This window comes from Acanthochromis polyacanthus, chromosome 21, assembly GCF_021347895.1.
Source record: "Acanthochromis polyacanthus isolate Apoly-LR-REF ecotype Palm Island chromosome 21, KAUST_Apoly_ChrSc, whole genome shotgun sequence".
Classification (NCBI taxonomy): domain Eukaryota; kingdom Metazoa; phylum Chordata; class Actinopteri; family Pomacentridae; genus Acanthochromis; species Acanthochromis polyacanthus.
Genome location: NC_067133.1, coordinates 18,100,352 through 18,128,193, shown reverse-complemented (window position 1 = coordinate 18,128,193; position 27,842 = coordinate 18,100,352). Strand labels below are relative to the sequence as shown.

General features: G+C 40.8%; 2 protein-coding genes across 2 annotated transcripts; one reads left to right on the top strand and one right to left on the bottom strand.

The window, feature by feature from the left end:
• The first annotated feature begins 498 nt into the window (after positions 1-498).
• prkcsh (protein kinase C substrate 80K-H) lies at positions 499-7,934 on the top strand. The gene is given in 22 exon segments (XM_051941228.1): positions 499-641; positions 935-1,046; positions 1,181-1,297; positions 2,222-2,317; positions 2,405-2,462; positions 2,861-2,978; positions 3,335-3,464; positions 3,752-3,836; positions 4,168-4,246; positions 4,373-4,456; positions 4,538-4,696; positions 4,785-4,878; positions 5,180-5,249; positions 5,431-5,452; positions 5,454-5,521; positions 5,615-5,634; positions 5,637-5,688; positions 5,778-5,829; positions 5,831-5,878; positions 5,990-6,068; positions 6,071-6,091; positions 6,094-7,934. Coding segments are annotated over 21 exon segments (1,581 nt in total). The 5' UTR covers positions 499-641; positions 935-958; the 3' UTR covers positions 6,135-7,934.
• A 5,145-nt stretch (positions 7,935-13,079) lies between these two features.
• elavl3 (ELAV like neuron-specific RNA binding protein 3) lies at positions 13,080-26,098 on the bottom strand. Its single transcript, XM_051941235.1, is given in 8 exon segments — positions 13,080-13,518; positions 13,520-13,693; positions 14,453-14,491; positions 15,663-15,888; positions 16,040-16,193; positions 18,322-18,425; positions 18,514-18,733; positions 25,566-26,098. Coding segments are annotated over 8 exon segments (1,113 nt in total). The 5' UTR covers positions 25,575-26,098; the 3' UTR covers positions 13,080-13,331.
• Positions 26,099-27,842: the final 1,744 nt, after the last annotated feature.

Genomic DNA, 27,842 nt, shown 5'->3' with positions numbered 1-27,842 from the left:
GTAAATAATCAGAAAAGGTGGGGCACCTGTAGGACTTGGTAGCACCAACTTTCAAGGCTTCATCTCCATTGCTGCAGTAAACTTTAACTTGTTAACCTATTACTTGTTCCCTGAAAAAGGCCTTTTTGTATAATTCTGAAATGTACATTATTTTTCAGTTTTGAGTAACCTTATCTTTTTTGTAACCTCTGGCAGTTCACCACTTACCTTTGTACCATTTCAAGCTATTCATTGGACTTGAACTATTGCCATTTCAGTAAAAAGCTGGCAAAATTGTAGAGTTCTAAAACTTTTGAGCAGCAGTGTATCTTTAACAGATAATGGCAGTTTACATCAACATTTATCTACATGGACGTTCAAACATTGGTGACTGTCTTTCGGACTCCAGCATGAGATGGCTGCAGCTTCAAAAAATACCCAGAATTCTATGCTTCAGACAAATATCACGTAACAGCCAATCAGACGGTCTTGAAAAGTGTCGTCCAATCAGAGCGACACAAGACAGAGGCTCTGTATCGATTATGCGCCTGCGCTGAATTGATACGGAACTAGGCGGTGTCCTGACTGGTTAGCTTTCCCTGTTAAAATCAAAGTTTGTTTGATTTTATCTTTAGCTACTTCGTTAAACGTTTAGCATAAAGGTAACGTGACTTTATTGTAAATATATACGTACACGTTGTATTTGCATGTTAATTTATAATTTGCTTTTAGCTAAAGTGTTAGCTGAATTTGCTACTTAGCATTACTGTATTCGCTCTTGCTAACGACCAACAAGTCGCTTTACGCTTTCAACCAACATCCAATATCTATCTATAGATACGCAGTGTAGTATTGAGTTCGATGTTCTGTGGGATATGTTGTGTCAACAAAAAAAATGCAGATGCGTTGTATGCTCGTACTTGTGATTAATCTGCAAATTTTGTACGACTGATAGGCGCTTCGAGTGCGAGTCGTCGCAATGTCCTGTCAGTACCTGCTGCTTTTGATGCTGAGTGTGGGAGTCTCAACGGTGGAGGTCCACCGTCCTCGTGGTGTGCCCTTGTCAAGTAAGGTTCTATAATTTAAGTACAGCTAAAATGCATTCATGTGTGTATATATGTGTGGTATACACTGGGGTTAAAGCTTGCAGTTCGTTTTCTATAGTATTGATATTACACGGTTCTGTGTTGAACCTCAACAGAACGGCAGTTCTATGAAGAGGACAAACCCTTTACTTGCCTGGATGGCTCCCGCACCATTCCTTTTGACAGAGTAAATGATGACTACTGTGACTGCCAGGACGGTTCCGATGAACCAGGTGTGTATATTGTGCATGCTGGAGACTTTTGCACAACTGTCAAGTAGTATTTTTTTTCATAGCACAATGAACTAAATAAATATTTGCTGACAAATGGAGAGGCCTACGTTGGTCCTTTTTGAGATGGAATATGTGACATTGCTGGCCTTTTAAAACTGTTAAAGCAAACAGCAAGAGATGTATGACGTAGTATACAACAAAACTAAATCCAAACTAATAGCTACAAGTTCATCAACCTGTCCAAATAACAACCTAATTTACGTTTTAGTTTTCGAAGCACTGTATGTGTTGTCCATGTCTGATGATAATCTAAATGTTATTTTACCAGCATTATGGAGGATGGAGCTCAGGACTGAGCTTGAGGACAGCTGTAATTTAACAAATGATTTAACTACAGCTTTTAAACTGACCCTGTGTGTGTGAGACAAATCACCCGTTTGATGAGAGGCAAAGTACACAATGTAACTTACTGTTGGATAGTTGCTAATTATAAGTAACTGATTAAGTCGCTGCTGTTATTCCAAGTGTGTAAACGCCTCCAACTCTTTCACTTTAGAAATGCTCCTGTGGATCCTGCTGCAGTTGCGAAATTTCTAAACAAACTCAGAGGAATGACTCCTGCAAATTAAACATTTGCTGATAGCTCACACAAACTGCCATTTCCAGTCTCTGTGATGTTTTTAGACCAGTAGCAATGGTAAAATGTTAAGAATACTCCATAAAGAATTTCACACAGCGTGACGTGTGTTGCTTGTGTGTGTAAATATGGCTGTATGCAGTTCAGATGTATGCTGTAGTAAAAGTGATACAGCACTTTGAAGGAAAGAAGTGTATGTCTAAAAGGGGCTTTAGTCAACATGTTGCTAGGGCTGTACAATATCACAGAGCTGTTTGGTACGTTTAATAATATATATATCTTTACAGGCACTGCTGCTTGTCCCAATGGCAGCTTCCACTGCACCAATGCAGGTTTCCGACCGGCCTTCATCCCTTCTTCTCGTATCAACGATGGAATCTGTGGTATGAATTTTAAACTGTTCTGACTACTTCTTTCCAAGTGTCTTGTGTGGCCAGGATTATGTTTTAACATTTATGTTTCTTCTTTAGACTGCTGTGACACAACAGATGAGTACAACAGTGGCGCTGCCTGTCAGAACACCTGCAGGTGGGAGTGGTTTTGAATTCTAGCTCTATACATGTATGTGCTAGAAGCCTGCATGTTTAGGCTGCAATTTGTTTTGTGAAACATATTTTTCAAGACAAGTTGCAGTCCACTATTTTCTGCATGACAGATTTGAAGCATATGATAGTCCATTACCACGTGAGATACAATCAAGAGCGTTCTGATCACACAAGGAGGACAGCATGAAATTGTAAAACCACCGATGTAATCGTTCAAACTTTGGGTTTGCATGACATATATAAAAAAATTGTGGCCTTTTGATTTAGTAATTGCTTCATTTCAAATTGTGTCAAAGTGTTCAGCTCTAATAAACACTGAGTGTAAGGAGAATGTTAACTGTCTTACTTGTGACTAAATTTTTTGTAATGTGTGACTTGCAGGGACTTGGGGCGCAAAGAGAGAGAGGAACTGGTGAAGATGGCAGAAATTGCAAAGGAAGGCTTTCAGCTTAAACAGCAACTTATCCATGAGGCCAAAAGAGGCTTAGAGGACAAGAAGGTGTGAATTTTTTTTTGTTTGTATACAATAGTTTTTATTACTTTGTGAAAACTGTTTTTCCATAGAGACGCTGACTCTTCTGGAGAGATCTTTGACAATGCTTTTCTGGCTTTGCTGCCTGGGTTTTTTTAGTAATAAGCACACAGATGCAAATCCAGAAACTAGATATTAACTATCTGAATTCTCGTGCAAAGAATAAAGTATCAAAAGACAGCAGGGCTCTGTAAGGTTTCAGCGATCTTCTCATGTTATTTTTTTTATCTGGTTTTATTTTTGTAGATGGAAAGGCATCATCTGCCAAATCGAATGTTGTTTTCAGGTATCGTTTAATTCATTATTTTAATGTGTCTCAACAGGCTAAACTTTCTGAAATTCAGAGCAGTAAGAAGGATCTGGAAGCGAAGGTGGAGGCTCTGAGAACAGTAAAGGAGACTGCAGAGCAGCCAGAGAAAGAAGCTAAAGGGCGCCACATGCAGGCCTGGGAAGGTAAATTAGGATTTGAAAGTATATCACCATCTAGTGTTTGTAAAGAGCATAACATTACATGTTGTATAGTGTCTTTCATTTAAACATGAAACATTTTTGGTGCTAGACTCTGTTGCCAGGATGCCACATGAAGTAGTAGTGGACAGAAACATTCAGTCATGCAAGTTTCTGACTTCATCTGACTAAACTGAAATTCTTTAACACTGTTTGCAAATATGTATTTTAACAGATTACGTGATAACTTCGTAGCACTGTTTAAAGTAAAACATTTTGTTTGTTTGTTTCAGAGCAAAAAGCGATTGCTCGCAAGGAGAAAGACAAGGCTAAAATGACTGAGGTGTTTCTTGAGCTGGATGATGATGCAGATGGCTTGTGAGTATTGGCACCCTCTCGAATTATTAGCACCCACAATGAGAGAAAGCATACAGTGTAGTGAAGCTTAGCAGGGACAGCTTTAAGTTCAATCAAATGGTGAAAAGAAGAAATGGGGCCTTAAGTATGTCTTTGTGCTGCATTTGTTGACGTTTATTTCTTGTAATCCATAATGTTGGATGCTGACATGCCACAGGGATTACTCACTGTGCCTTTCATATACTCACCTTGCTCATCTTTGTGTGACATTGATTCAGCATTTTTGTTATAGGCCTCATTGTAAAACTAAAGGATTTTTACTATAACTGCAATATTTTTTTATATTTTCCAGTGTTTCAGTGGCTGAGCTTTTGTCCCATTCTGAGCTCGACCCAGATTCGGACAGTTCATTCACTGAGGCAGAGGCTCAGGTAATTTTTCTTCATTTTGTACTGGCCTTCTAAAACAATGCTGCTAATGTAAATATTTTCAGAGCTGCAATGCCATCTAAGGAACTGAATAATTTGAAATGTAAATATCATCTTTGGTTTATGTAGGTGCTGATGGGTGGTGAAGACAAAGTGGACCCAGCATCGTTCGAGGCTGTGTGGAATAACATTAAAGAAAAATACCTGTCAGAAGTAAGAACCTGCAAATTCATTTTGTAAGGTCCACGTGAAAAAGCTTCCACTCCTCAAAATTTCGGACTTTCTTGTCCTCAGTCCAACGCAGACATCCCAGCACCAGTGGAGACCGCACAGGAGGAAACACCTGTCTCTGATAACGACTCCGACCAGTACCCTGAAGATGACATCCCAGAGGAGGAAGAGGAGGATGACGAAGAGGACGAAGACGATGATCAGGATGAGAGTGACTATAAGGTGAGACCGCTGAGTTTCTTTATCACACTTGGTTGGACCATTCTCTTAATTTTTCGGTGAGTCACTTTATTCGGTGCTCGATGTGCAGGTCCCTCCTACGGAACGGACCAAAGAAAAGAAGGATGACGATGATGAGGGGACTATGCCACCTTATGACCAAGAAACGCAGAACCTTATTGATGGTAAGTGTGTGTGTGTGTGTCTGAAAACCGAATGACTCAGCTCGTCCTGAGCAATGAGTAATTGAACACACTGTAAAAAAAAAAAAAGATTACCGCAAATATGTCAGCATGCCTTTTACTTTGAATTTTAATGTTCATTCTTGAAACACGTCAGTCATTCTGTTCAGCAATGAACTTTTCATAGCAGAACAAAGAGATTTATTGAATACAAGTTTCAATCGGATGACTTTGCTGTATCTCTGTCCGTGTTTGAAGTGAATTTATCAGCTTGTATTTTAAGTCTGTGCTTTCTGATTCCCAGCTGCTCAGAAAGCCAGGGATGAGTTTGATGAGGCTGAGAGAGCTCTCCGGGAAGTGGATGATCAGATCAAGTAAGTGCTCAGCCTGAATGTGAAGAAGGTTCTTTGCCAATAATGCAATCAGCGCTTTGTTTACCACAACAGCAGTCTAACTTCTTAACAGCTGTGGTCGATGATTTTGTTTGCAACAATCACTGTGTTATTAGCTGATGACTGTAGATACAAAAAAAATGCATTTTGGATTTGTTTGCAGGAACCTTGAAAAGGAAATCTCCTGTCGACTTTGGACCCAGTGCTGAATTTGGCTACCTCTACAGCCAGTGTTATGAGTTGACTACAAGCGAGTATGTGCATGCTGTGACTTTGGAAAAGATTTGTATTCATCTGGTGTAAGTTCCTATTTCTGAAGGTCTGAATGCATTTATTTTTTCTTTCAGGTACATTTACAGGCTCTGTCCGTCAACAGAGTATCCCAGAAGCCCAAGTATGGTGGATCAGAAACTAATCTAGGGTAGGAAATATCTGTGTTACGTTTACTTTTCTTAGTTATTGCTTCAAACTTGACTCAACCTGTGTTTTTCACTCTTTGCTTTCTTGTAGAACTTGGGGGAAATGGTCAGGCCCTCAGGATAATATCTATTCTGTGATGAAGTTATGAGCATGGAACCGGGTGCTGGCAAGGCCCCAACAGATCCACCACTGTGAGTCTCAGACAGTCAGCCTTCACTTCATCTTTTTCTGTTATAATCTTTCATTGCACAACTGCTTCCTAATTGGACACAGCACCAAAATAGACATGCTGTCACTTTCAGGTTAAGTTAACATGTGGAAAGGAGACAGTCGTGACGTCTACCTCTGAGCCCAGTCGCTGTGAGTACCTGATGGAGTTCATCACCCTGCTGTCTGCCAGGAACCTCAAACCTGGATTCAGGGCTTCATGAACATGAAGAGCTCTAGAGCCTCCTGATCTGTGAGTAACTGCCAACTTTTCAGGAATTCTTGGCCAACCTCATGATAATATGAGACATAATCTCTCAGCACATTGTGTTGTGCACATATCTATCCAACGTCCGTCCCCTTCAGGATCTGAAATAGGTCTTGTAGCCAAGGTGACTCAGAATGAACTCATTACTGTTTCTTCATGTATAATGAAGAAAATGCTAAATTTGTGACAGTCAAAAGCTGCACAGTGTGAAGATTTAGTATTTTGAAGGAAATCCCTTTGCAGTTACAGCTTCATTTTAGAAGAAGAGCAGAACAGCAGCAAGACCAAGGTAATTGGCAACTTCATTTGAGTTCATTGTAGTGGTTAAGAGGATTAAGAAATTAATGAATGGTAAGAATATAATGATGCTGTTTGTGAGTGGGATGAATACATGCAGCTGTATAGTGCGCCAAATCAATAAACTGGCAACAATATGTGATGCGTTCTCTTGCTGTGCTCATGCATTCATCCTTTACTGGAGACTGTTTGGGTTTTTGCATTTAATGGCTGTTTGACATGATTGATTGCGCTCATGTCCATATTATTATATGAGGGAATGAAGCTGAGATACTTTATCTAAACTATAAAATTTGGTTAAAACGACTCAATGTGTTGACTAAGTAGTTATGTTTTACCAATTTTAGTTCTTATTTTATTCTTAAGTCACAGATATTGTGATGTCTTGTAGTATGTAATATATCACTGAATAATATATAGTGATGGCTTATTGTACGTTTGCTTACTAGGTCTAACACTGACTGACCCCATGTACACTGTTTGGATATTATGTATAGCTTCCACTTCAATAGGAAATGTTTATAACGCTGCATCTTGTGTGACTTGCTGATCCCAATCGGTTTCATTTCAGTCTTTCTGCCCTGTTTAAGGTTGGTATGACGAAAAGATAATGTTGTACAATTAGTGTTCAGCTTTATGATAATAGAGGATTTTAGTATGTTTCATCGAGTGTGGAGGGAATAGGCGTGTGGTACAACAGAATAAGACTTTCTGAATGTGCGCTAATCCAAAAATAACTCAAGAAGCAGATTAATCACTGATGTAAATGCTTAGTCCTCGGAAATCAAACCTATAGGGGTCAATTTCAACAAAATTGCCCTTCCCTCAAATAACAAGAAAGACATGACTTAAGCAAACGAGCTACTGAAATGAGCGTGTGTGTGCCTTGTCTTGCAGATTGTTCTCAAGGACCACAGTCACTGCAGCAGTCTGAAGTTGCCGTGCTGTGAGCAGCGTCACCTTGGTGTCGGATAACATTTGAGAATAAATTATGGAAATTCCAATTATTAGTTCAATATAGTATCATCTGCACTTACAGTATCATCTGCACTTACAGCTTCCTGTGATATCTGTTTTGTTTCTAGTGTTGTCTGTCAAATGTAGTATCATTCCATTATTTTCGAATAAAGTTCTTTTTATCGTATAGTAAACTTGTCTCTATTTTTTTTTCTCTGCTTAGTCAATCCATGTCGTTACAACTGTGCTTTCAGATGAGACACTGAGCAGTTATGTGTATCTATTTAAATGGATATACATCTGTTTATAAAAATATCTATAAGATGTCTACATATGTAAGTGGAGTATTGTAGCTGACGTGTTGGTGTCTGAAGTACTGTCAGTCTTTGTTATTGCTGCATTTCACTCAAACATTGGAAGTCAAGCCTTACTAATGCTACATACATGCATGAGAGTAAAAATTCCTTACAGTGTTCAACATGTTTTCTTGACAGTCAATAAAAATGAAGTCACTCGTATTTGTAACTTTTATTTTATTTTTTTCTGGCATGTAAAGTACAAATAATTAAACAATTCCATGAAAAAGTCTTCAAGCGTCTTCAGCTGAAATCCCAGTAATAAATATCCTAGTCTAAACTGAAAGGTTTGTTTTTTTTTCTTTGTTAAATTTTGACATTGTTCATTTGGTCATGTTTGGAAAGTATGAGATTTGTATTTTTCCACTGACATTGGTGTCAGCGGAACTGTTTTTGATCATTTTCACCTTTGATTTGTTCTACCATTCCAGGAAAATGTAAGAAAAACATCACTAAGTTACTGCGTCCCCTCTTCTAAATAAATAGACACAAAATACAGTTGGTTGAGAAACAGAAGGACCACTCACCCCTTTACTACCCTAATAACTCCCAAGAAAACCTTCCTGCAGCTTTTCTGAGCTCTGTAATATTTAGTTTGAGCTCTTGGCCAGGTTTTAATTGCGAAAGAAACGCCTTTGTTTCATTAGCACAAACTGATCGAGAAATTGACACAGGTGATCTCAGTATTACAGTGCTTTTGCAGAAACGGAACCCTTAATATGCTTATTTTTGGAAATCGAACCCATCAGCATAAACAGGAAAGATTCTTGTGAGCGTATTAAACCGAGGACATCCCCTCTGTTCCTGGCTAGTTGTTGGACCCTCACTTGGGCCAAAGCCTTGCTACAGGGGCTGCTCCATTTCTCAGGGGTTCACCGAGTGGTTGAAAAACAAGACTGTGATTAGATTAAATAATTAAAAGATTTTCATTTAACAAGACAAACAGAACACAGGCAGTAAAGGCATAACATCTAGCACACAGCATGTATGTTTATACACTTCAATTAGTTAAATATAGCAGTGCATTCTTTGACTATGGAGAACGTTTTCCAAATCGTACTTCTAAAGCTGTTTTCTATTTGTCCCCCTTTTAAGAAACGAAATGGTGTAACCACAATTTTGGCAAACTTAAAATCTTTAAACTTGCAAATATAATGAAATAAACCATAAATATAACACAAAACATACTTTATACGAGGCAAAATAATAATCATAATAAATAGTTTTTAAGTAACAATAAGTTAAAACTACAAGCTTAAAGTCGCCCAAATAATACAAGTTTGTTGGCGCTATTTTGAATTTTTCTGTTTAAATTATTTTATGTTGCAACAAAAGCTACCACAGACTTTACAAACACAATTGAACACAGTTTGATTGAAATAAAAAATCTAACTAAGTCTAAAATCTGCATACACTGTAAAAAACTGCAACTAATTAAATAATGGAAGAAAAAGAACCAAACTGTACCCAATCAATGCAACCAAACATAATCTTTGACCCATGTGTGTTCTCTATGGCAACATCAACAACACAAATACGCTAATTTAACAAGTGAGTTCTTGATATGTAAATGAAATCAATAAATTACAGGAAAGAAATGATATTTGAAATTGACATGGGCTAAAACTGATGATATATTAGGACAGTATTCCTTTCAAGGTCGTTGAGGTTTCCTCTGTTAAGTCAGCCAAATATGCGGTTTGTTTTTGAGCTTGCATGGTCAGAGCACAAATTAGGGGCTGAGGGAGTGATTATGGAAAGTTTAAGATCAGAGCTCTCATTGCTTGTTTGCTTTATAATGAGTCTGTTCGTTTGAATGCTTTTGCTCCTTTCACGATTCCGCAAAACCTTTTCGTGTGACATTAATTTCTTTTTTAAAAAATATATATCATTTGTTCTCAGTCAATATAAAAACAAAGCACATTGCAACTTTACTGTTCCATAGGAAAGTTTTTTGTATTTTTAAATGATTATTGTTGTTGCTCAAGCAGTGTAGTACTGTTTCCTGCCATGGTCCTTGGCTCTTCTGCTGTACATCGGATGTAGGTCTTTGTATAGACTGTGTTGTGAAAGGTCGTTTGGGCTGTGGGTTTGGTTTGTGGGTTGACTGTACTACATCGGACATGGCTGGCTACACAGCTCCAGCTGCAGTTCGCCGCGGCCCTGTTATCTTGGTTGTTCCGAACGTCGATCACTGGCCTTACCACGTGCTCAGTCCTACTGCGCTTATCTCTTGCAATTTGCTTGACCCAAAATAGCTAGATTAGTCCTTCGTGTGGTCAGCTCGGGACACACCAGCAACAATCATTCAGAGTATTTCAGGGGATGAAACAGTATGAGTCAAATCGAACCATGTCGGTCTGTTTGAAGGGTGCAATGTTAACGCTTTTAAAGGATAAAGACGAAGCGGATGATTTAAATGTCAGGGGAAATACATTACGGCGATGCATTTTTCCTTGTCAAGAGGTGAACTGATTCAGCGTTATTCTCGATTCGCCTTCTGTCATTCGGCGTCTGCATGAAATGTGTGCAAATGGGATTGCTGCATCTGTTTTTAGCATTCATCATTTTAGCATTTGGTTTAGTGGTTTTAAGATTTACAAATGTAAACTGATATGCGCAACTTATATGTTCAAAAATAATGATAACTGAAATTGTAGAGGGTCCTTATTCAATAAATAACATAGATTTGTACAGCAATTACTCAGGGAATAATATAGTTTAGTCTTAATTTATCCTTCTTGGTACTGACTTGCAAAGCAATTCTTTTGGCAAAATCAAATCTATCTAATCGTAAAGGACTCATGCTCAGTGTTCGTTATGAATCTGTGTCACTGTTTGAATCTGGCATTTACCTTTTTGTTTGCAAGCAGCTAGTCGGTTTTTCAGCTGGGCAATAAGCCGCTCTCACTGCAGCTTTTGTCTGGGATTCTCAAGTCAAAGAACTTCACTTCACTGCACCATCATTGAAGCAACACTGTACACAACTTCAGGACAAGAGATGTGAGTGTGTCGAAGCACTCAAAAGTATAGAATGTGTCTGTCAGGTTATACCCCCAACTGTTTAAGTGTAGCATTTTTTTTGTGTTTTACATCAAATTTAAGTTATTTCAATCATTTTGATATGGTTAGACAGCTAAGTTGGTATGAGATACATTGTTCCTTCGCCCCCTCCCTAAATCCCCACCCATACACCGCATGCTTATTCCCCCTTGCTCTGCAAAGAATCAGAGGGTTTAAAATAAAGCCATGCGATGTCCCAATTTTTCCAAGCTTAAGAATCTGTAAAAAATTCAGCACAAGGTCTTGTTCCTTTGTATGTATAAAAATAGATTTATCTCTAATGTAATCCTTTCAAAGAGATCGCCTCTTTGGCTAACACAGCGTCATTTTAGAAAAGCAAAAGCAAAAATGTCTTGAATATAGTTGACCTATTTATTCTATTATCATGTGCAGATGTCTTGATATTGAAAGACACTAGCTTCTCCCCATGGTAAATCTTAAGTCTGGGCTGTTAACAGACATTTCAACTAGACAGGTTGGCTTTAATGTTTCATCAAGGGTGCCATAAATAATCTTCATGCAGTTGGGTTGGGGATATTTCATGAATGCTATTTTTGTGGTAGTGCCAAACAGATCTGAAGCAAATAAATATTTTTTTCTGTTGTCAACAGAAGTATAATTAGGACACTTATTTGCAAGCTTGATGTTGTACAGTCATCTTTTGAGAGGGCAGGAGTTCAAAGTTTTTAGGAAGCTTTTAAGAGAATTGAAGGGTTTTAAATGTTCTTCAGTAAAACCGAGGAGCATTTGGCAAAGTTGGAGGAGCCGGTAATCTTTCTCCTCAATGGATCAGTGATCACTATTTAAATGGCTGATATGGCTCACACTCGTGACTCTAAGTCAGTTTTAAAAGTTCAGTCATTAGGAACTGCAGTCCCTTAATCTGCTCTACTCGTGTTGTTACTGTAGATCCCATGTATTCTGATGAAATGTAAACGTTGACCTAATTATTCAGGGAGCTTCTATCTGTGCACTAGACTGAAGAATAATACCGGTGCTCTTGAGTTTTTGCTCATATGTGTTGTTTGTGTGGACCTGCCTCGACCATTGTTCAGTCCATGGGTGTGGTGTTTGACAATTACTTTTTCCAGCTACTTAGATTGTAATCACATTAAAAATATCAAATTCAATCATAAGACATACGCCTCTTGAGTGCAGTAATGTTCACAATCAAAAACATCTAAGCAAAAACAACATAATTTGCCTGTCTTGGACATCTTCTTTGCATTTGTTTTGACACCAAATGACCTCTCAGTGATAAAAGGATCTGACTCCTGATCATGGCTGACAGTGCTCATGCAAAATAAAAGGGCCGTGGGTAATGTTAAAAACACAGGTGCAGATGAGATAATCGACGCAAAAAGTGAAAAAACACCGGTATTTTCCTTGACGTGGCTGTGTTATGGTGAAACGGTTTTTCCCTCTACACTCATCACTCTGTGCCCACGGAGAATTTACTAATGAACATTTGTCACCATGGAGCGCTGCCACTCTGCTCTAAGTTCACAGACTGTCTGCTTGTATTAATCCATCTTGAGGAGAGATTAGAAAAATACAGCTTTAGTGGACTAAAATGTGTAAGTTTCTAGTTACTGAACTGTGTGTTTCTGTGATACATGAGTGTACTATTGTGTTGTTTTGGTGTGAGACTGTGAGGGAAAGAGTGATTCCTGATGGCCTTTGGACTACTCTTTTCTGTGACCAGTAATTCATTTACTTAACTAAATCGTATGGTCTGAGCTAACGAGCTCAGATCGGGTAGAGAACTGCCTTTACGCTAGCACCACTAATGCAGGTCAGGAAACAGTAGTCAAAGTTTCTAGAAATGCTACATACTCGGCTATTATAACCACCTTAAATATTGAATATATAGTTATATTTTTAATAGACGTATATAAAGAACACTGGTTTTTTTAATTTCATTTTTCTTTGATCTAAAAAAATCGCTGATTCAAATGCCCAAGTGTAAAAAGTGACTACATCCTCTCCAGCAAGATAATGGGAGAGATTGGTGGGGTAGAGTTGGGTAAATTGCACATATTCGTTCACTTAACTTTTTGATCATTTGTTCATCAGTTGTCATTATTTGCCTGAATTCAATCAAAGCACTCAGTACACATTCTCCGTCACATTCGTTAGACTGTCTCCTAAATAGATAGCTCTTGCCCCTACCCAACAAACCAGCTACGTACCCCTTCTAATTCAATCCAGGCAAATATAGGGAAGGACCTAGCATGTGTGTAAAGAGAAAAGAAAAAACTCACTAGTGGTTTGTTTGAAACTCTGATTGTGTATGCTTGCGTATGGATATGCTCTGTGGCATGTGCGTGCATAATGTGTGTATTTGCATGTCTGTGTTTGTGATTTCATTTCATGGATTTTGTTGAGAGTATGTCAGAGAGAGACTCAGTCCAGGCCCATGTAGAGTGATGGCACAGAGAGCTCGGGTTGCTCTCCCTGCAGGTCGAAGGAGCTGGCACCAGCAGCCTCTCTCTCTCAGGCCTTGTGCTGCTTGCTGGTCTTGAAGGAAACCTGCAGCACACGGTCACCCAGGCGGTAGCCATTAAGGCTAGCAATAGCCATGGCGGCTTCGTCGTAGTTGGTCATGGTGACAAAGCCAAAGCCCTTACATTTGTTGGTGGTGAAGTCACGGATGACCTTGACATTGGTGACGGCGCCGAAAGAGCTGCCACAGGACGCTCTCGTCCGCCTCGGGGGACAGGTTGTACACAAAGATGCACCAGCCGGCTCCGGTTGGACCAGTGAGGTTGACCCCCGGCCAGGCTGGTCATGCTGGTCAATGGTGATTAGGTGAGAATCTGGGGAAGAGAGTAGGGAGAACTACCATGGGTGTCATTCTGAAGTTCCACACAGCATTCACTGCTCTATACTGACTCTGTATGAGCATGTATCTGTGAGAAATGATAAAGCTTGTAGTTGGATATGGAGTCAGGGGACCCCATCTCCATCCCCTCTGCTGTACAGTAAGTAGATAAATATGTGTGGGCACCACAGTGGCTCCAAACTACCTGCTTTTCATACAAAATGACACTGTGTGCCCTGAGACAAGACACCCACACAATCTGCATATTTTCTCATTTCTCTGCTGACCAAAGCCTCTGGAAGAATTAAACACATGAATCACAATGTTCAACAGAAATCACGGTATTGAACAAAACACAGAAACCTAGAGAGGGATGAAAAGCAAATTGGAATCAAATCATACAAAAACTGGAGCAAACAGAGGAGACGCAAACGGAATCTGGTATGTCCATGCTGGTGAAAAAAGGGGACATTAAAGCAACTGAAACTGACAATGTTAGTTCATAAATAATACATAGAAATTATTTCTATTAATCAAAACAAAAGAACAAAAAGGTTAAACAAAGCCATGCCAGAATACCCTGCTGTTAGAAAAACCGCATCGTTGTTTACAATTACAGATGGTATTTTGTGGTCTGAGCTGCTTCTGTAACATGGTTAAATGGGCTGTGGGAATTAAAAATATGGCCATTATATCTGATTTTGAGATGAAGTCAGCAGGTGGTATTCCGGGCACTTTGTTTGAGGTTTTATTTTGGCATGAATGCTTTTGAAAGGACACCTTTGGCATTTACCTCTTGACTCCGTAGCTGGCGTTTAGTAAATTGTCGAGTCTGCAACGCAAGAGGGAGAATGAAGGGGATGCAGAAGTTAGTTATGAGATCTACAAGGAAGGGGGGCTTTCATGTTAACATGTAGCTCCTTCACCAGCTGGCCTCCAGAGGGCATCCTTCACTGCAACGCTCTCCCAAACCATCCAACCTCAAACTGATGCCGTGCCAAATAGTCCTGTGAATATGTGTTTCAGCTGGTATTTATTGTTTTTGCGAGTTCAGTTTAAGCTCCAAAATAGATTCCCCTTTAATGGTTTAAATGTAAGATAAACAACTTTTGTATCCTAGATCGTTTTACACCTAACAGAGTATTCATACTGACTAAGTGAGCATTCCAACCTTAGAGGGTATCTACAGTTGTTTGTGAAGATCCTTAAAATATATTCAACGCTGGAAACATTTGACTTTAAACTCTTTTGTACCCTCCATTCATAATTGTCCATGTCCATGGTTCTATATAGCAATTTCAGTCTTTATGATGCCTATGTAGCATAAGTGACATTTAAACCAAAATTAAATTAGCTTTACTTTTCAATTGTACTTGGAAAAATCTGGTTTCTTACATTGGTTTTGAGCTGTTATTTGGATCTGGTCCCTTTCCAAGTGAAGGGATCACACTGCAGTTTAAAAGAAAGTCAGAGAAAAAGAGTGAGAAGGAGGGACAATATCATATTGCCATTTCCTTCTTTACTATAAAGTAATGAGTACTTAAAGGAACAGTGTAATTAAAATAAGTGTTAGAGTGACAGAAAAATAGAAATATGTATTATTTTGGTTTTTGAATGTTTAACACCACACAATTTACCGTATTACAAATCTGGACCACATTTACTTTTTGTAGAAGTGCCACTTCATCTGGTGGATTGAATGTAGCCACTGAAAAATAATTACTCTTAGCCATTCTCCGGTGTAGTTAAGGTTTGATAATTGTCAAAAAACATTTTTGATTTTGACTATTGACATAGTAGTGACATTTAACTTACTAAAAACAATGCAATGTTGAAACACTTATCAGTTGGCTTTTAAAATTTGCAAGATATTTGGCTCGCTTAAGCACAGCAACAGAGCAGGATTACCTGTGACTTGGCTTGAAACAATATATTTTTACAGACTAGCTACTGGTTAGTGAGGGACTAATAGGCTTGATGTGAGGCTGGTGGAGGTTCAGTACCTGAAACGCTGAGTCTGGTGGTGTAGGGGCCCCGTGTAGCGGCGGGCAGCAGTCTGGTACAGCTGAGTCAGTAAGGCCTGGCCTGTCTTCTGGCTGGGGTTGTTGGCGAACTTGACAGTGATGGGCTCGGCGGCACCCAAAGGCTTCTGTCCGTTCAGTCCTTTGATGGCCTCCTCTGCTTCATTTCGCTTGTCAAACCGGATGAAGCCCACTCCTCGTGATATGCCTGCTCCGAATAAGAAAAGCAGACCAATGTTACTACCTTGGCATCCATGACCGCTGCTGCGTGCACGTCTGCTTGGCCTGACTCGGGGTAGATAGATATGGTTCATCCAGATATATTGAGTGACAGTGTCAGATATGAAATAAGGCTGTACCTGTGACCTGGTCCACTAGAATGCGGGATGTGATGATGCGACCGTACTGGGAGAACAGCTGTTCCATGTCCTTCTGGCTCATGGTTTTGGGGAGTCCGCTCACGTAAAGGTTGGCGTCACGAATGGAAGCCGAGCTTGGCCGGGCGTAAGATACCTATCACAGACAAATTAGAATATTCATTTGAATTGTTGTTGAAGGCTCAGATCAGAGAAGAATTGACTTTAGGATCACGTTAGCAAGATCTTATGGAAGCCCCAACAAATAGTTTGTATTTTGAGTCCTCCTCATTTATCATCTCCACAGACCGAGCTGTCTCTTTGGTGTCTGTGGACTTAATCAGTGCCTTTAAGCTCAGACTGAGCCACGATGAGACCATCGCAGACACACTATGACGACTGTAACCATTACCCAAACTGAATCCAATCATCGGATAACAAGCCCAGCTGTCAGCTTTGTTGTAAACTGAAAAACACCAGCCTTAGTTGATGTATTTTTCCTGAATTCACCAGTGACTTAATTAGTGCACGGCCATTTTTGATGCATCTGTGTTTATATCCCTTATGGTTTACTGTTGGTCTACTTTCACAACATTTTTTTCATCTAGTGCTGCAGAGCAATATCTAATTGATTGTAAAAGCCAAAGACATATTCTCGTTTTTTTGTGTGTGTGTTTAAGGGAGCATGTGAACACTTGTGTGAGAGATAGTCCAGTTTAGTGCATTGTTAAGAGTGGTGTGTTTGTGCGTGATGGAGAGACAGAGTGAGTGTTGTCTGAGATAGGCTGAGCTGCCCTCCCTGTCCTGCCTCCTTCCTTTGTCTCTATTCTCTGGGGGAGAACAGCTCCACGGGCAAACAGCAAACAATGTAACTGCATCACAAGACTTGGAGGATTCTTACAACAACTTATAAACATACTGTTCACACACACAATGTTTATAGGGAGATATATAGTGATAGGAATAGAAATGTTTAAGAATTGTGCTCTTCTTAAGAAGAGAAAGTTGTAGCATTGCAAGTACTTTTGCCTATTTCACAAAGAAAGCCAGTTTCCAATGCCAGCGTATGTATATTATCTTTCAGATGAATACAGGTGTTCTGATTTCATCCATCAGCACTAAGCATCAGTGTATATTGTGTACACAGACTGCATGAGCAGGAGGGTTGTGTGGTGCAGTGATTAGGGTGTACTGGACGAGTCAGGGGGGAGTTGCTGTGTTCGGGGAGCAGAGGCTGCCCTATAATTAACCCTCTCCCTGTCGCTCCCACAGTACAGATGGTGCCTGAAGCCCATATGGCCTCTAATCCTGTCATTGGCATTCTGCTCTTTGAGCTACCCCCTACCCTTCCTACTGCTCCCCCCTCCCTCACACCCGCATCCCTTTCTCTTGAAGCTTCCTTCAAAATCAGGATGATAAAAGCATGGCATTGACCACAGGACTTGCTTTAGTTTTTTCATTTTAGAATAAATTATTAAGAAGTTAATCACAGATGGAATGACTTATGTATAGAAACATCAAATATTAATGAATGTCATAACAACAGATTAACTACAAAGTGTAATAATTGTCAAGACAGTTTCATTACTTTCACTTAATGGTTGCTCCAGAGTATGTTGCATTTGAAAGTTTATATATACTTTTAGATATTATATACAATGTCATTTGTTTGAACCAAAAAATATCCAAATCCTGTCTCTGACTTTAAGCTCATTATCTGATCGGTCATAAGTCAGAATTAACTTCCCTTTCATGGACAGCTGTTAGAAAATCACCTGCTCTGTTCCCTCAGAGATTTGATTTTTCAGTCCTGCAGTTTGTCTCAATCTTTGATCTACTTTGATCAGGTTGGAAGGAATTAGTGTTTAATAATATGCCCCCTCTCTCCCCTCATCTGATTTTGGGACAAAGAAGCCCCCTAATTAGCCTCGATTGGAGGCAGATGGGCTAACCTGGACTGACCCTCGTGCACCACAGTCAGGCATCCTAATTACATTTCCATCACAAAAACCTCTGCATGCTGTCCGCCCCTTGCTTTCTGACCTCCACACTCTCCTTCTCTTTTCAGCCTTTCTCTCACTTCCTTTGTTCTAGCCACCGCTCCCTTCTGCCTCCTCCTCCTCCCCGTTTTCCTCCCCTCCCTCTGCCACGTCTGTCGCCACCTCTTTCAACAGCCCCCCTTCCGACAAAATCTCCACTTCCTCTCTTTTTGTCTCGGACGCTGTCAGTAGTCAAAAAAAAAAAAAATGAAACGTGAATTTTGCAAGCAACGAAGGCCGGCTCACCTTGATTGTTTTAGTCTGCAGCTTGAGACCGTTGAGCGTGTTGATGGCCTTGTCTGCATCATTTGGATCCACATAATTTACAAAACCGTATCCCAAACTTTGACCTGGGGACACAGAAGGAGGCACATTGAGGTTAGACATTCTCAAAATAGCGGGGACACTTATGCATATATTTTTCGCACATTGCCATACCTGTTATCTTGTCTCTGACTAGCTTGCAGGACTCAATCTCTCCGATGCTACCGAACAAACTTTTGAATTCTTCTTGGGTCATGTTCTGAGGCAGATAGTTGACGATCAGATTGGTTTTGCTGTCGTCCGTGGAGCCATTTGTGCTAATGACTGGGCCGTTGGGCAGACTGGTTCCGCTTGGACCGTTGGACACCTGGGTTTCCATGGTGCTGATTATCTGCTGAGGAAGAGGGTGGAGTTAGATTCATAATTCATTAAGACACACAAGGTGAGATAAAGCTGTGACTGTGGTATAAATGCCCAATATTTAACTGCAGAATACAAACACAAGCAATGCCCACAACCACGCAAACAAACTGCCCGCTTTGTCGCTGTCACAGGGAAAGGTCAGGAATCAGCATTGCTAAAATGGAGATGGATACAGGATCTGATTTATCGCCTCCCCTCCCCCTCCCCTCTTCACCCCATCTTTCCTCCGCTCTCTCGCTCCCTGCCTCTGGTCCTGCAGATGTCACAGTCCCTTTTTCCTTACTTCTCCCCTCCCCCCACTGCTCTCTTCCAGGGTCAAACGCCATTACATCATTACACAGGGATGGATAACAGCGATGGCGGTGTGCAAGGCTGGGGGAGCTAGGAGTGGCAGAGGTCGAGATGATGGACAAAAGGGAGAGTGACGATGTTAAATGGATTTAGAACCACAAAAAAAACGAGGAATATCACGGTTTGGTTTTTAAAAAAAAGAAACTCCGAATGAGATGTTAGTTCTTCTGACTTTGTTAAGGTTTCTTAGTGATGGACAGACTCTTATTTTTCTAAGCAGAGGAAGGGTGTGGGTTGTAGTGTCACCCTTGTTGCTCTCATGTGCTCCATGCTGCTTAATTTTAAGGGCACATGGGATTTCAAGGACCATCTGTGTGGTCAAAAACAAAAGTTCCTTCCATTTTCCCCCAGCCTCAGACTCAGCACCTAGTTCTTTGTGTCTGGATCAGGATTTCTATTGCAGATCCACAAAGAAAATGACTGCAAGCTCTGCTTAAATTACAAAGAAATTAAATTCATGTAAAAATCAGGGTGTTTTCCCTTACTGTGATAGTGATGTGACAAGTCTGCATTTTTTTTGTCCAGATGTTTCAATAGGAAAAATTGTAATATTGTGAAAACCTGTGACAGATAAGCATCTACTTTAATCTTACATTTAGTTTATCTTTATCATAGTGACAAGAATTTATAAATTATTTTAATTTACCATTTCTTTATTTTCTTCTGGCATCAGCAAATTACGTATTGGATTTGCTTCACTTCAAAGTAAATAAATATATACAGAACTGAAATTACAGCATCTTTAGCATTGCTCTATATGGATTTTCAATATATTTTTTAAGTGTACCTTTTCATAGACAACTCAGAAATGGTCTGGATAAATGATAATGCCTGTGTGCTACTGTGGCTAAAATGTCAATTGTTACATTAGGTTGTAGGATTGAGCTTTTGCAGATCTCTAAGTGGTGGGTGTTATGTAAGTCAAAAGGCCTAAATGAGTCTTCTCTGAAGCTCTTGGGATCTTACAATGTAGTCCAAAGCAACAACGGGACTTAATTAATGAATCTTAAGAATTATTTCTAAATTATATTCAGGGACTTTCCTAACTAGATGGAAAAATTACTGTAAATATTACTGAAACATTATTTAAAACTGATATGTTTACCCGGGCATTACCTGATCTGATGGCTTTTTGGCTTGTGTCCCTTTATAATGAATAATAATCATTATTTTGATTTAATGACACATCTTTAAGTCTATTTCTGTTTTGATAACCTTGAAATTGTAGCAGACAGAATAAATGCTTGTGTCAGGATCTGAATATTCTGAATTTTCTCCACTCATCATCGGTTTTACATCCACCAGTGTTTTGTAAATACAGGTATACGCTGCCTTTCCATGTCAGGAATCACAGCATGAAGAGAATCAATTTCTCCATGTGTTTTTGAATGAATGCATCATTTCATGTGCTCTCTTTCTTTTTCTAGTGCCTGTGAATGTGTCTGTCTAATGAAAGCTGCCTTTCCCCTCGTCTATGTAGCCGACTGTCTCGCTTTGAGCCTCACCTTGACTCAGGTTGCCCAGGTAACAGTCCCTCAAAGACTGCCTGTTTCTAATGACTGAATGGCTTTCTTACTTTAAGCTGAGCGTGTTGGTCTGTGCTTATTAGGAGCAGATATACAGGCTAGATGTTGGTCTGCCCTGTGTTATTATTATATGGCTCTGTAGAATCAGGGAATATCAGTAAGTCAAATTGATAATGACAAGGAGAAAAGTAGCACAGTGACAGAGTTTAGACAGCCTAAAAATAAAATACTTCAAACACACATCTACGCACAAAGGGCGGATGACAGAACAGCAATCTGTCAAGTAAAGATTTTTGGTGCACAGCTAAAATGCCAGTTGAAAATCATTTTTTGTGCTCTTATAGTTACATGTCTTGACACAAAAAAAGGGTGGAGTTAAGCTGTTATGTTATATTTATTGTAATAAATAGTGCAATTGTTGTGTGATATGATGCATCTAACTAACAGAAATATGATGGAATGTGTCCCAAATATGACAAAAGCATTTTGAGAGGGGGGGGACTCCAAAACATATTAGGACAAATTTGACTCGCCAACTGAAATAACCCTCAGCATGGCAGAACACACATTCCCAGTGAACAGTGTGAAGTTATATAATTCACAGACCCACTGAGGATGGGCTGGGCACAGAGATTGGCTGACATAAGCAGCAACTAAGATTAAGATTTTTCATACAGAAATAGAGAGCAACAGCATGCTTTGAAGTTATTTGAAACAAATTGATGAAAATCACAGAGGATTGCTTCAATTTTAGGCTGTCGAATTTCATACTGTACACCAACGAGAAAAATCAAATCGTCTAGACTTCAGTTTGCAGTAACCCAGTTACTATATAATAAGAAATGATTGTGATGTTATAGGAAGGCCCACAGTAGCATGAATAATCACAGTTCGCTCAGAATACATATACTACGGAGGTTTTCTGCTGCTTTGAAAAGGATTACGCCAGTGGTAGCTAGAAACCGTTAGTGTAAATATGGCGGAGGTCGTATACTGCATGTCATCTCCTCAACATTTTTCTGATTAACTATCTAATAATGATAGAAGCATGGAAAAGAAATACTGTTTAATTTTTTCCCCCCAAATTTCTAACAAATCCCAGTTAACGGTAGCAGCATGTGCCCCCCACTGCTTCCTTTTTTTTTCTATTTTGGGGTTCTGTGAGCTCTCCCTCTCTCCTTAATATTTAATGTACTGCATCAGCATCGCCTACACATGATCCCAGACTTGCACGCAAACAAGAGTCCTGCCTCCACTGCCAAACACATGAACCCAGACTTGCACGCAAACAAGAGCCCTGCCTCCACTGCCAAGTACACATACCACCTACACTGTACATTATTAAATTACAAAACACAGAAGCATTACAGGACTGAATGTAAACGCGGTTGCCCGTCTTCTGATGCTCCGAAACAGCCTCCCCAATTCACTTCTGCTCCAAATGCAGCACAGCACTTGAGGCTGTGATGTACAGAAGACGAGCCATTCCCCAGTTTATCTCAGAACATGAGAGTCACCACATTAGACATTACAGTTTGAATATCTGTAAGATGTAATGAGAATAAAAGGATCTACTGAGCATTTGGGAATTAAAAGCCTGATGTCAAATAAATTCACTTGCTGTTTCTCTGTTACATGTATTTTTAGCGTAAACTGCACAAATTATCAATAAAGCCACATGTTGGTGTATTTTTAAATTCCAATCTTAACACAGATTTCTTCTTTTAAGATAAAACCTTGTCTCTGGAGCACATTATAATGCATTATATAAAGATTTTTTTTATTTTTTTAATCTGGAAGGCATAAATCAAAACTGAATGCTAGGCTAAAGTGTAAATGAGCCTTCTAAATAACACAGATTACAGGATTATCCCAAACAAAGGGCATTAGCCACACTCTCTGCAGCTTAAGGGATCATGGTGGCAGCTGTAACACAACAGGACGACAGGAGTCACAGCTCGTGTCAGCCATGCACCGAGACTCCGTCCCCATTCTCCGCTCCGCAGACTACAAATAAAAGATCTCTAAAAAAGATTTCTGCTCCTCTTGGGTGTGTGTGCTGCTTTGATAAGATGATAGCAGACAACGTCTTAAGGCTCGGGGAGACAAATCTGTCTTGCCAGTCCTTGTAGCATGCGGGGAGCTATCCAGCGTGCTGAAAAAGGGAGTGGCTTTTCGGACGGTCTCGTTTTTAAGGCCACAGATGGCTCAAGCAAAAGAATCATTTCTATTTTTTTTTCAGACATCCTTTTAATTCCACCACGATTTAGAATGAAATGTCAGCTATTTAAACGTGCCAAATGCCAAACTGGATCCCTCGATTTCTCCTTTTCTCCTATACATATATCCATACATAGAGATTTTTTTAAAAAATTGTATTATATATTTATTTATTTAAAGGCAAGACTTGTGCGCTCTGCAGGCATTCATGAACCAGAGCGCCTATTTGCTGAATAAACGTATTGAAGCGACCAAACAAAAGAGCCACCCGTTCCTCCTCTTGCCTCTCGCAGAGGCTATGGCAGCACTATGAATATTAATGTAAACAGTGGCGCTTTGTGTCGTGGCCAGGGGCTGCAGGACTCTCCGGGAACAATGATTGTCATAGTTGCCAGCTTCAAGTAAAAAAGCAGGGGAAAAAAACGCCACTATAGGTCAAATATAAAATCGACAAACCAATATTTCTATTTATTTGCTCTTTATGAGGACTGTCTTCCCTTCCAGGATCAGTATATGTAAAGCGTGGATTGAGCACGATTTTAAATATTAATAATATTGTCGGGGAAAAGAATGCATTTCCATAACCTTTCATAAAATAATCTGTGTATTGATAAATATTTTCTTTAAAGATGACTGTAAGGAGAAGTTAATGTTGTGTAGGAATGCATACATACATCTCTTTCTTCCTTGCGGGCTTTATATTTGTTGCTGATAATTACATGAAGTCATAGGCAACAGGAGGCAAGTCACTGCTTACATAACATAATTGTATTTAGTTAGTCAGGATAAATCCTAAATGTAAAAAATATATATAACGAAAAAAGTCTGTAGTCACTTTATCCACTCTAAATGTGCCTCGAGCGTTTTTTTTTTTTTTTAAATTAAACCTCCAGCCAGAATTTCAAAAATGTATTGAAATGTTTAATTCTTCAAGCTGTAACCCCAGCAATTTCACCTTTAAGATCATATAAGTGGTGTTTACAGTGATGGCCTCGACTGTCCTTGTCCTTGAATTGTGTTAGTGCCTTGGAAAGGTTATCTGACTCAACGCTTTTATTTGCTTGGCACTGCGGTAAGGCATGGGGAGACTGCGGACCATGTGGAGGGGAGCTACAGCCACCGTGGATGTGACACTGACTAGGCCTGCAAAAAGGAGGGGACAATAGGTAACGTACAACAAAGGGGAAATAAAACTGCGATTGGAAACGTTTTCAAGAGGACAAATCGAGTTAGTGCTCCTCTCTTCCTCCTCCTCCTCTTCCTCTTTTCCTACATTACCCACAGTTTCTTTTCCAAGCGGTATTTGAAATTTATTTAAATGTGACCTTAAAGTCAATCACGGTGCTGTATTTCGAGGATGTCTCTCACATCCCAATCCCTAAATAATTTATCTGGTGAACTATTATTAGACAAAGCATTTTATTTGTAAATATCCCCTTTTTTTCTTTTTATATCTCATTTATTAATAACACCTGCACGGAATCTCAGGGCAGCATCCACACTGATTCCCTGCTCTTTCCTTTTTTTATTGTCATCTATAATTTTATGTAAATCTGTCTGGTCTTAATTGGTCTGCTTGGATAAACTATCTGCATTCATGCGTGGAGCGTGTCAGGAGTGAAAGCGGAATAGGCCGTTTGAGGCTTCAAGGCCTTCGTTTGGTGCTCGAGTCCGGCAGAGACACGCCCAATCCGGCTGTCGGCACACAGCGAGGCTAATTTATCAGCACTTCCCCATCTCCTTTTATCCGACAAGCCGCAACGCAAGCATGGCCATCTTGTACGTATGCGATGAGATACTTGGAAGGGAGGAGAAAAAAAATTGCGCTTTAAAATGGAGATGTCCGCGCACGGCCCGAATTCGCCGTCGCGGCCTCTGAGCTTTCCAGCCCATTTACTCGGTTGCATCGCAACGAGAACCCTGAGGAATTTGGACTTTGTCTGATTCAATGCTAACCAATGGATGCGTAATCCTCCCTCCTCCTCCCTTCCTCCCTCCCTCCCCCCTCCCGGAGTGACTCGACCCTTTTTTTCCCTCCTCTCCTCTGCCTTGCTGGATGGGCCCTCAGCCTCCGAGGCATCATGTTTTGTCTCAGAAAGCCGTCTCCAGCATCCTTGCGCTGCGCCAGGCGAAAAGAAAGCTCGTCTCCTCCCTCCCTCCCCCTCCATCTCTGCTCCAACTGAAGGCAGCGCCTCGTCGCTTTTCTGCCTCTCCATCACTGTAATCCTGCGGAATTCCTCAATCGTCGAATCACCGAAGAAACAGACTCGCAGCTGCGACATTTAGGCAGTCGTACTGGCTGCGATGCTAAAACGTGTGCTATCTAAAATGGCAGGATGAAGACTTTATCCAGCGCCGAGGATGACTGCAGGCTGGAGCGCAGCCGGCATGGCGCATCACTCAGTATGAGATTGCTAATTGCCTCTATCGATTGGTAATCTTATCATAATAATATGGCATGGCATATTGGGCAAAACGCAGGACACTAATCCCAAAGCTCCTCTGTGTTTTGGCATGTGGTCTTAAGGCTGAAGCTGTACTTAAAATGATCTCCAGCAAGGATAAGAAAGATGGATGTGTCTCTGGCTACTTCACATGTGTACATGCAGTTAACAACAAATCCAACACAAAAGGACCGAGATACAGCGCATGCATACTGCCACAGCATCTTCCTCACAGACATAAGAGAAATAGAGTCATACGTACAGTAACCATTCTTGACGTACAATGAAAGAAATCTAGGTCCTTCTTTGCACTGGTCTTGAAGCTGAAGGCTGAGTCTCTGTATTCTCTTCGGCCTTTGTGTTATATGGCCCTTGTGTTCTGTACAGGAGTCAAAATGAAAAGAAAAAAAAAGAAAAAAAGGAAAAAAATGCAATCTTCGCCAAGGGATCTCAGCCCTCTGAGATTGTAGGTGTCCTCTATAGGATGAAAATGAGGAGAAAGGGGTTTTCTACTGGATGATGATGAGGGAGAGCGTTCTCTCCGAGTGGCGTGGGCGATGGTTCAGAAAAAAGAGAAGCAGTGATCCTCAGCAGGGTGTGTCCAGGGGAGGGTGTTCTGGTTCTGTTGTTTTTGTGTGTAATTCCTTGCTCCTCTCGCAGTCTCCTTCTGTGCCTCTGCTGCAATGTTCTTCTTTTATGCGTCCTCCTGGCTGGCAGAGCGCGCCGCTGATTGGCTAATTGTGCAGGGAGGGTACTACATGGCAGCCATTGCAATGCGCTCCTCTCCCATTATCCCCTTCAGGAGAGATGACCAAGAGTCCCCCCCACCCCACCCCACCCCCTCCCCTCCCCTCCCCTCTTCCATCCCTGCCCTTCCATCTCTCCACTCCCTCCTTTCTCGCTGCCCTTCCTTTCTTCCTGCCCCCCTCTTCACACACACGCAGAGCAGAGTGAATAGGGCTCCACCTGCACTTTCAGAACAGATGGGTGCAGCACAAGACAGTGGACTTGTCTCTGTCATTCCCCACACTTTGCACTCACTTCTGCCTCAGCACAGCCCCTTTCCTTTCTCTCTCATTCCTCGTTTAGGCCCGCCTGAAACCACGGCAAACAATTGCACTCCACAGACCTTTGTCTTTGCAAATAAAAGCAATTTAGAGTGCAGATCGGCAGACTTTTCCGAGTCCACGTTCTTGGCTGATAATCGCCAAATTAAAGCAAAAGAGCAGAAGCCTGAAATATGCAATGACTGGGTGTGAATAGTAGCCAGAAACAAAGCTTTAAAAATCCATACTACGCCTAATGACTGGATGATTTCTGGACCTCTCATATGCGAGGCAGATGGTTAGCCATAGTGTCAGGTGCAGACATGAGAATAACAAATTAGACACCCCCCTGGATTAATTCGCATCTTTTCAGGGGAAAGTGGAAAAAGACGTCGTCGTAGTTTCGCTCAAGCTGTGCCGAATGATGTTTATTCTTGGCTTCACGAACAGGAACGTGGCCACCAGTGATTTTTGTCTTACTTTACGATCCCAGCATCCCCTTCCTGAAGAGTTCTCAGCCCTCTCTCCTCACCTCCTGCTGCTGCCTCCTATGTCCCTAGCCGTGTGGTGAGTGCTCACTGAGACATGCTGTTTGGGCTCATCTATAATGCATTCCCTGCCCCGGGACATCATGTGTGACAAATGACCTATTTCTGTGCAGACCCCCATAGGGCCTTGACCTGGGGGGTGGGTGTGCGTGCGAGTGTGCATAAATCAGTGTGCGTTTGTTTGTTTGTTTATGAGCGGAGGGTTTCTAATCATAAGCAGAAGTAAGACGGTGAAAGAAGGTTTGCGCTTTGTATAGAATTAATGCCTCCTGTTTCTTGTTTAGCTGTTGATCGGGAGACAAGTGGTGCTGATGTGATCACTTCCTCTACTCTGCTCACCCTAACTCAATCCTGTCTCTGGCTGTGAAGAATGAAGAATAGTGCGAGGGAGGAAATTGTTTGCATTATTGGCACTGGCCACTTGCCTTTGATGGATTTATGGATGCATCCTCACATGAAGATATAGCACAAGACTCAGAGGTAGCTGATGTCCTTACACTCTTTGTCTTTAACTGTTTCTCCCACCTTGCAGTCCTTCGCTCCTAATCGCTCTTGTGTACCCCCTTCTTCCTTTCTGTCATTGTCCTGCAGCTCTCTTCCAGTCAGATTCTGAACATGGGCCCTGTCTGATATTTTACATAATTGCCTTACATAAGTAGCAAGCTTGGCTCAAAGCTTGGATGATATTAGTGGAGATGAATATTGCATGAGGAAAGCACTCGTTAAGCGTTAATAAGAGGATAGAGATGGAGCCCCACTGTCAGTCTGTCTTAACCCCGCCCCCACCGTTCTGACAAGCAGTGACTCAACTCAGCCTGGATGCGTTGGAGCCTTTGAGTCAGTTTGTTAGAGAGTGAGGACGACTGTGTGTCCGTGCGTGCAAATGCATGTGTGTGTATTTCTGTCGGCGTGCATGGACGTCTGAGAAGAGATGGCGAGATTCAG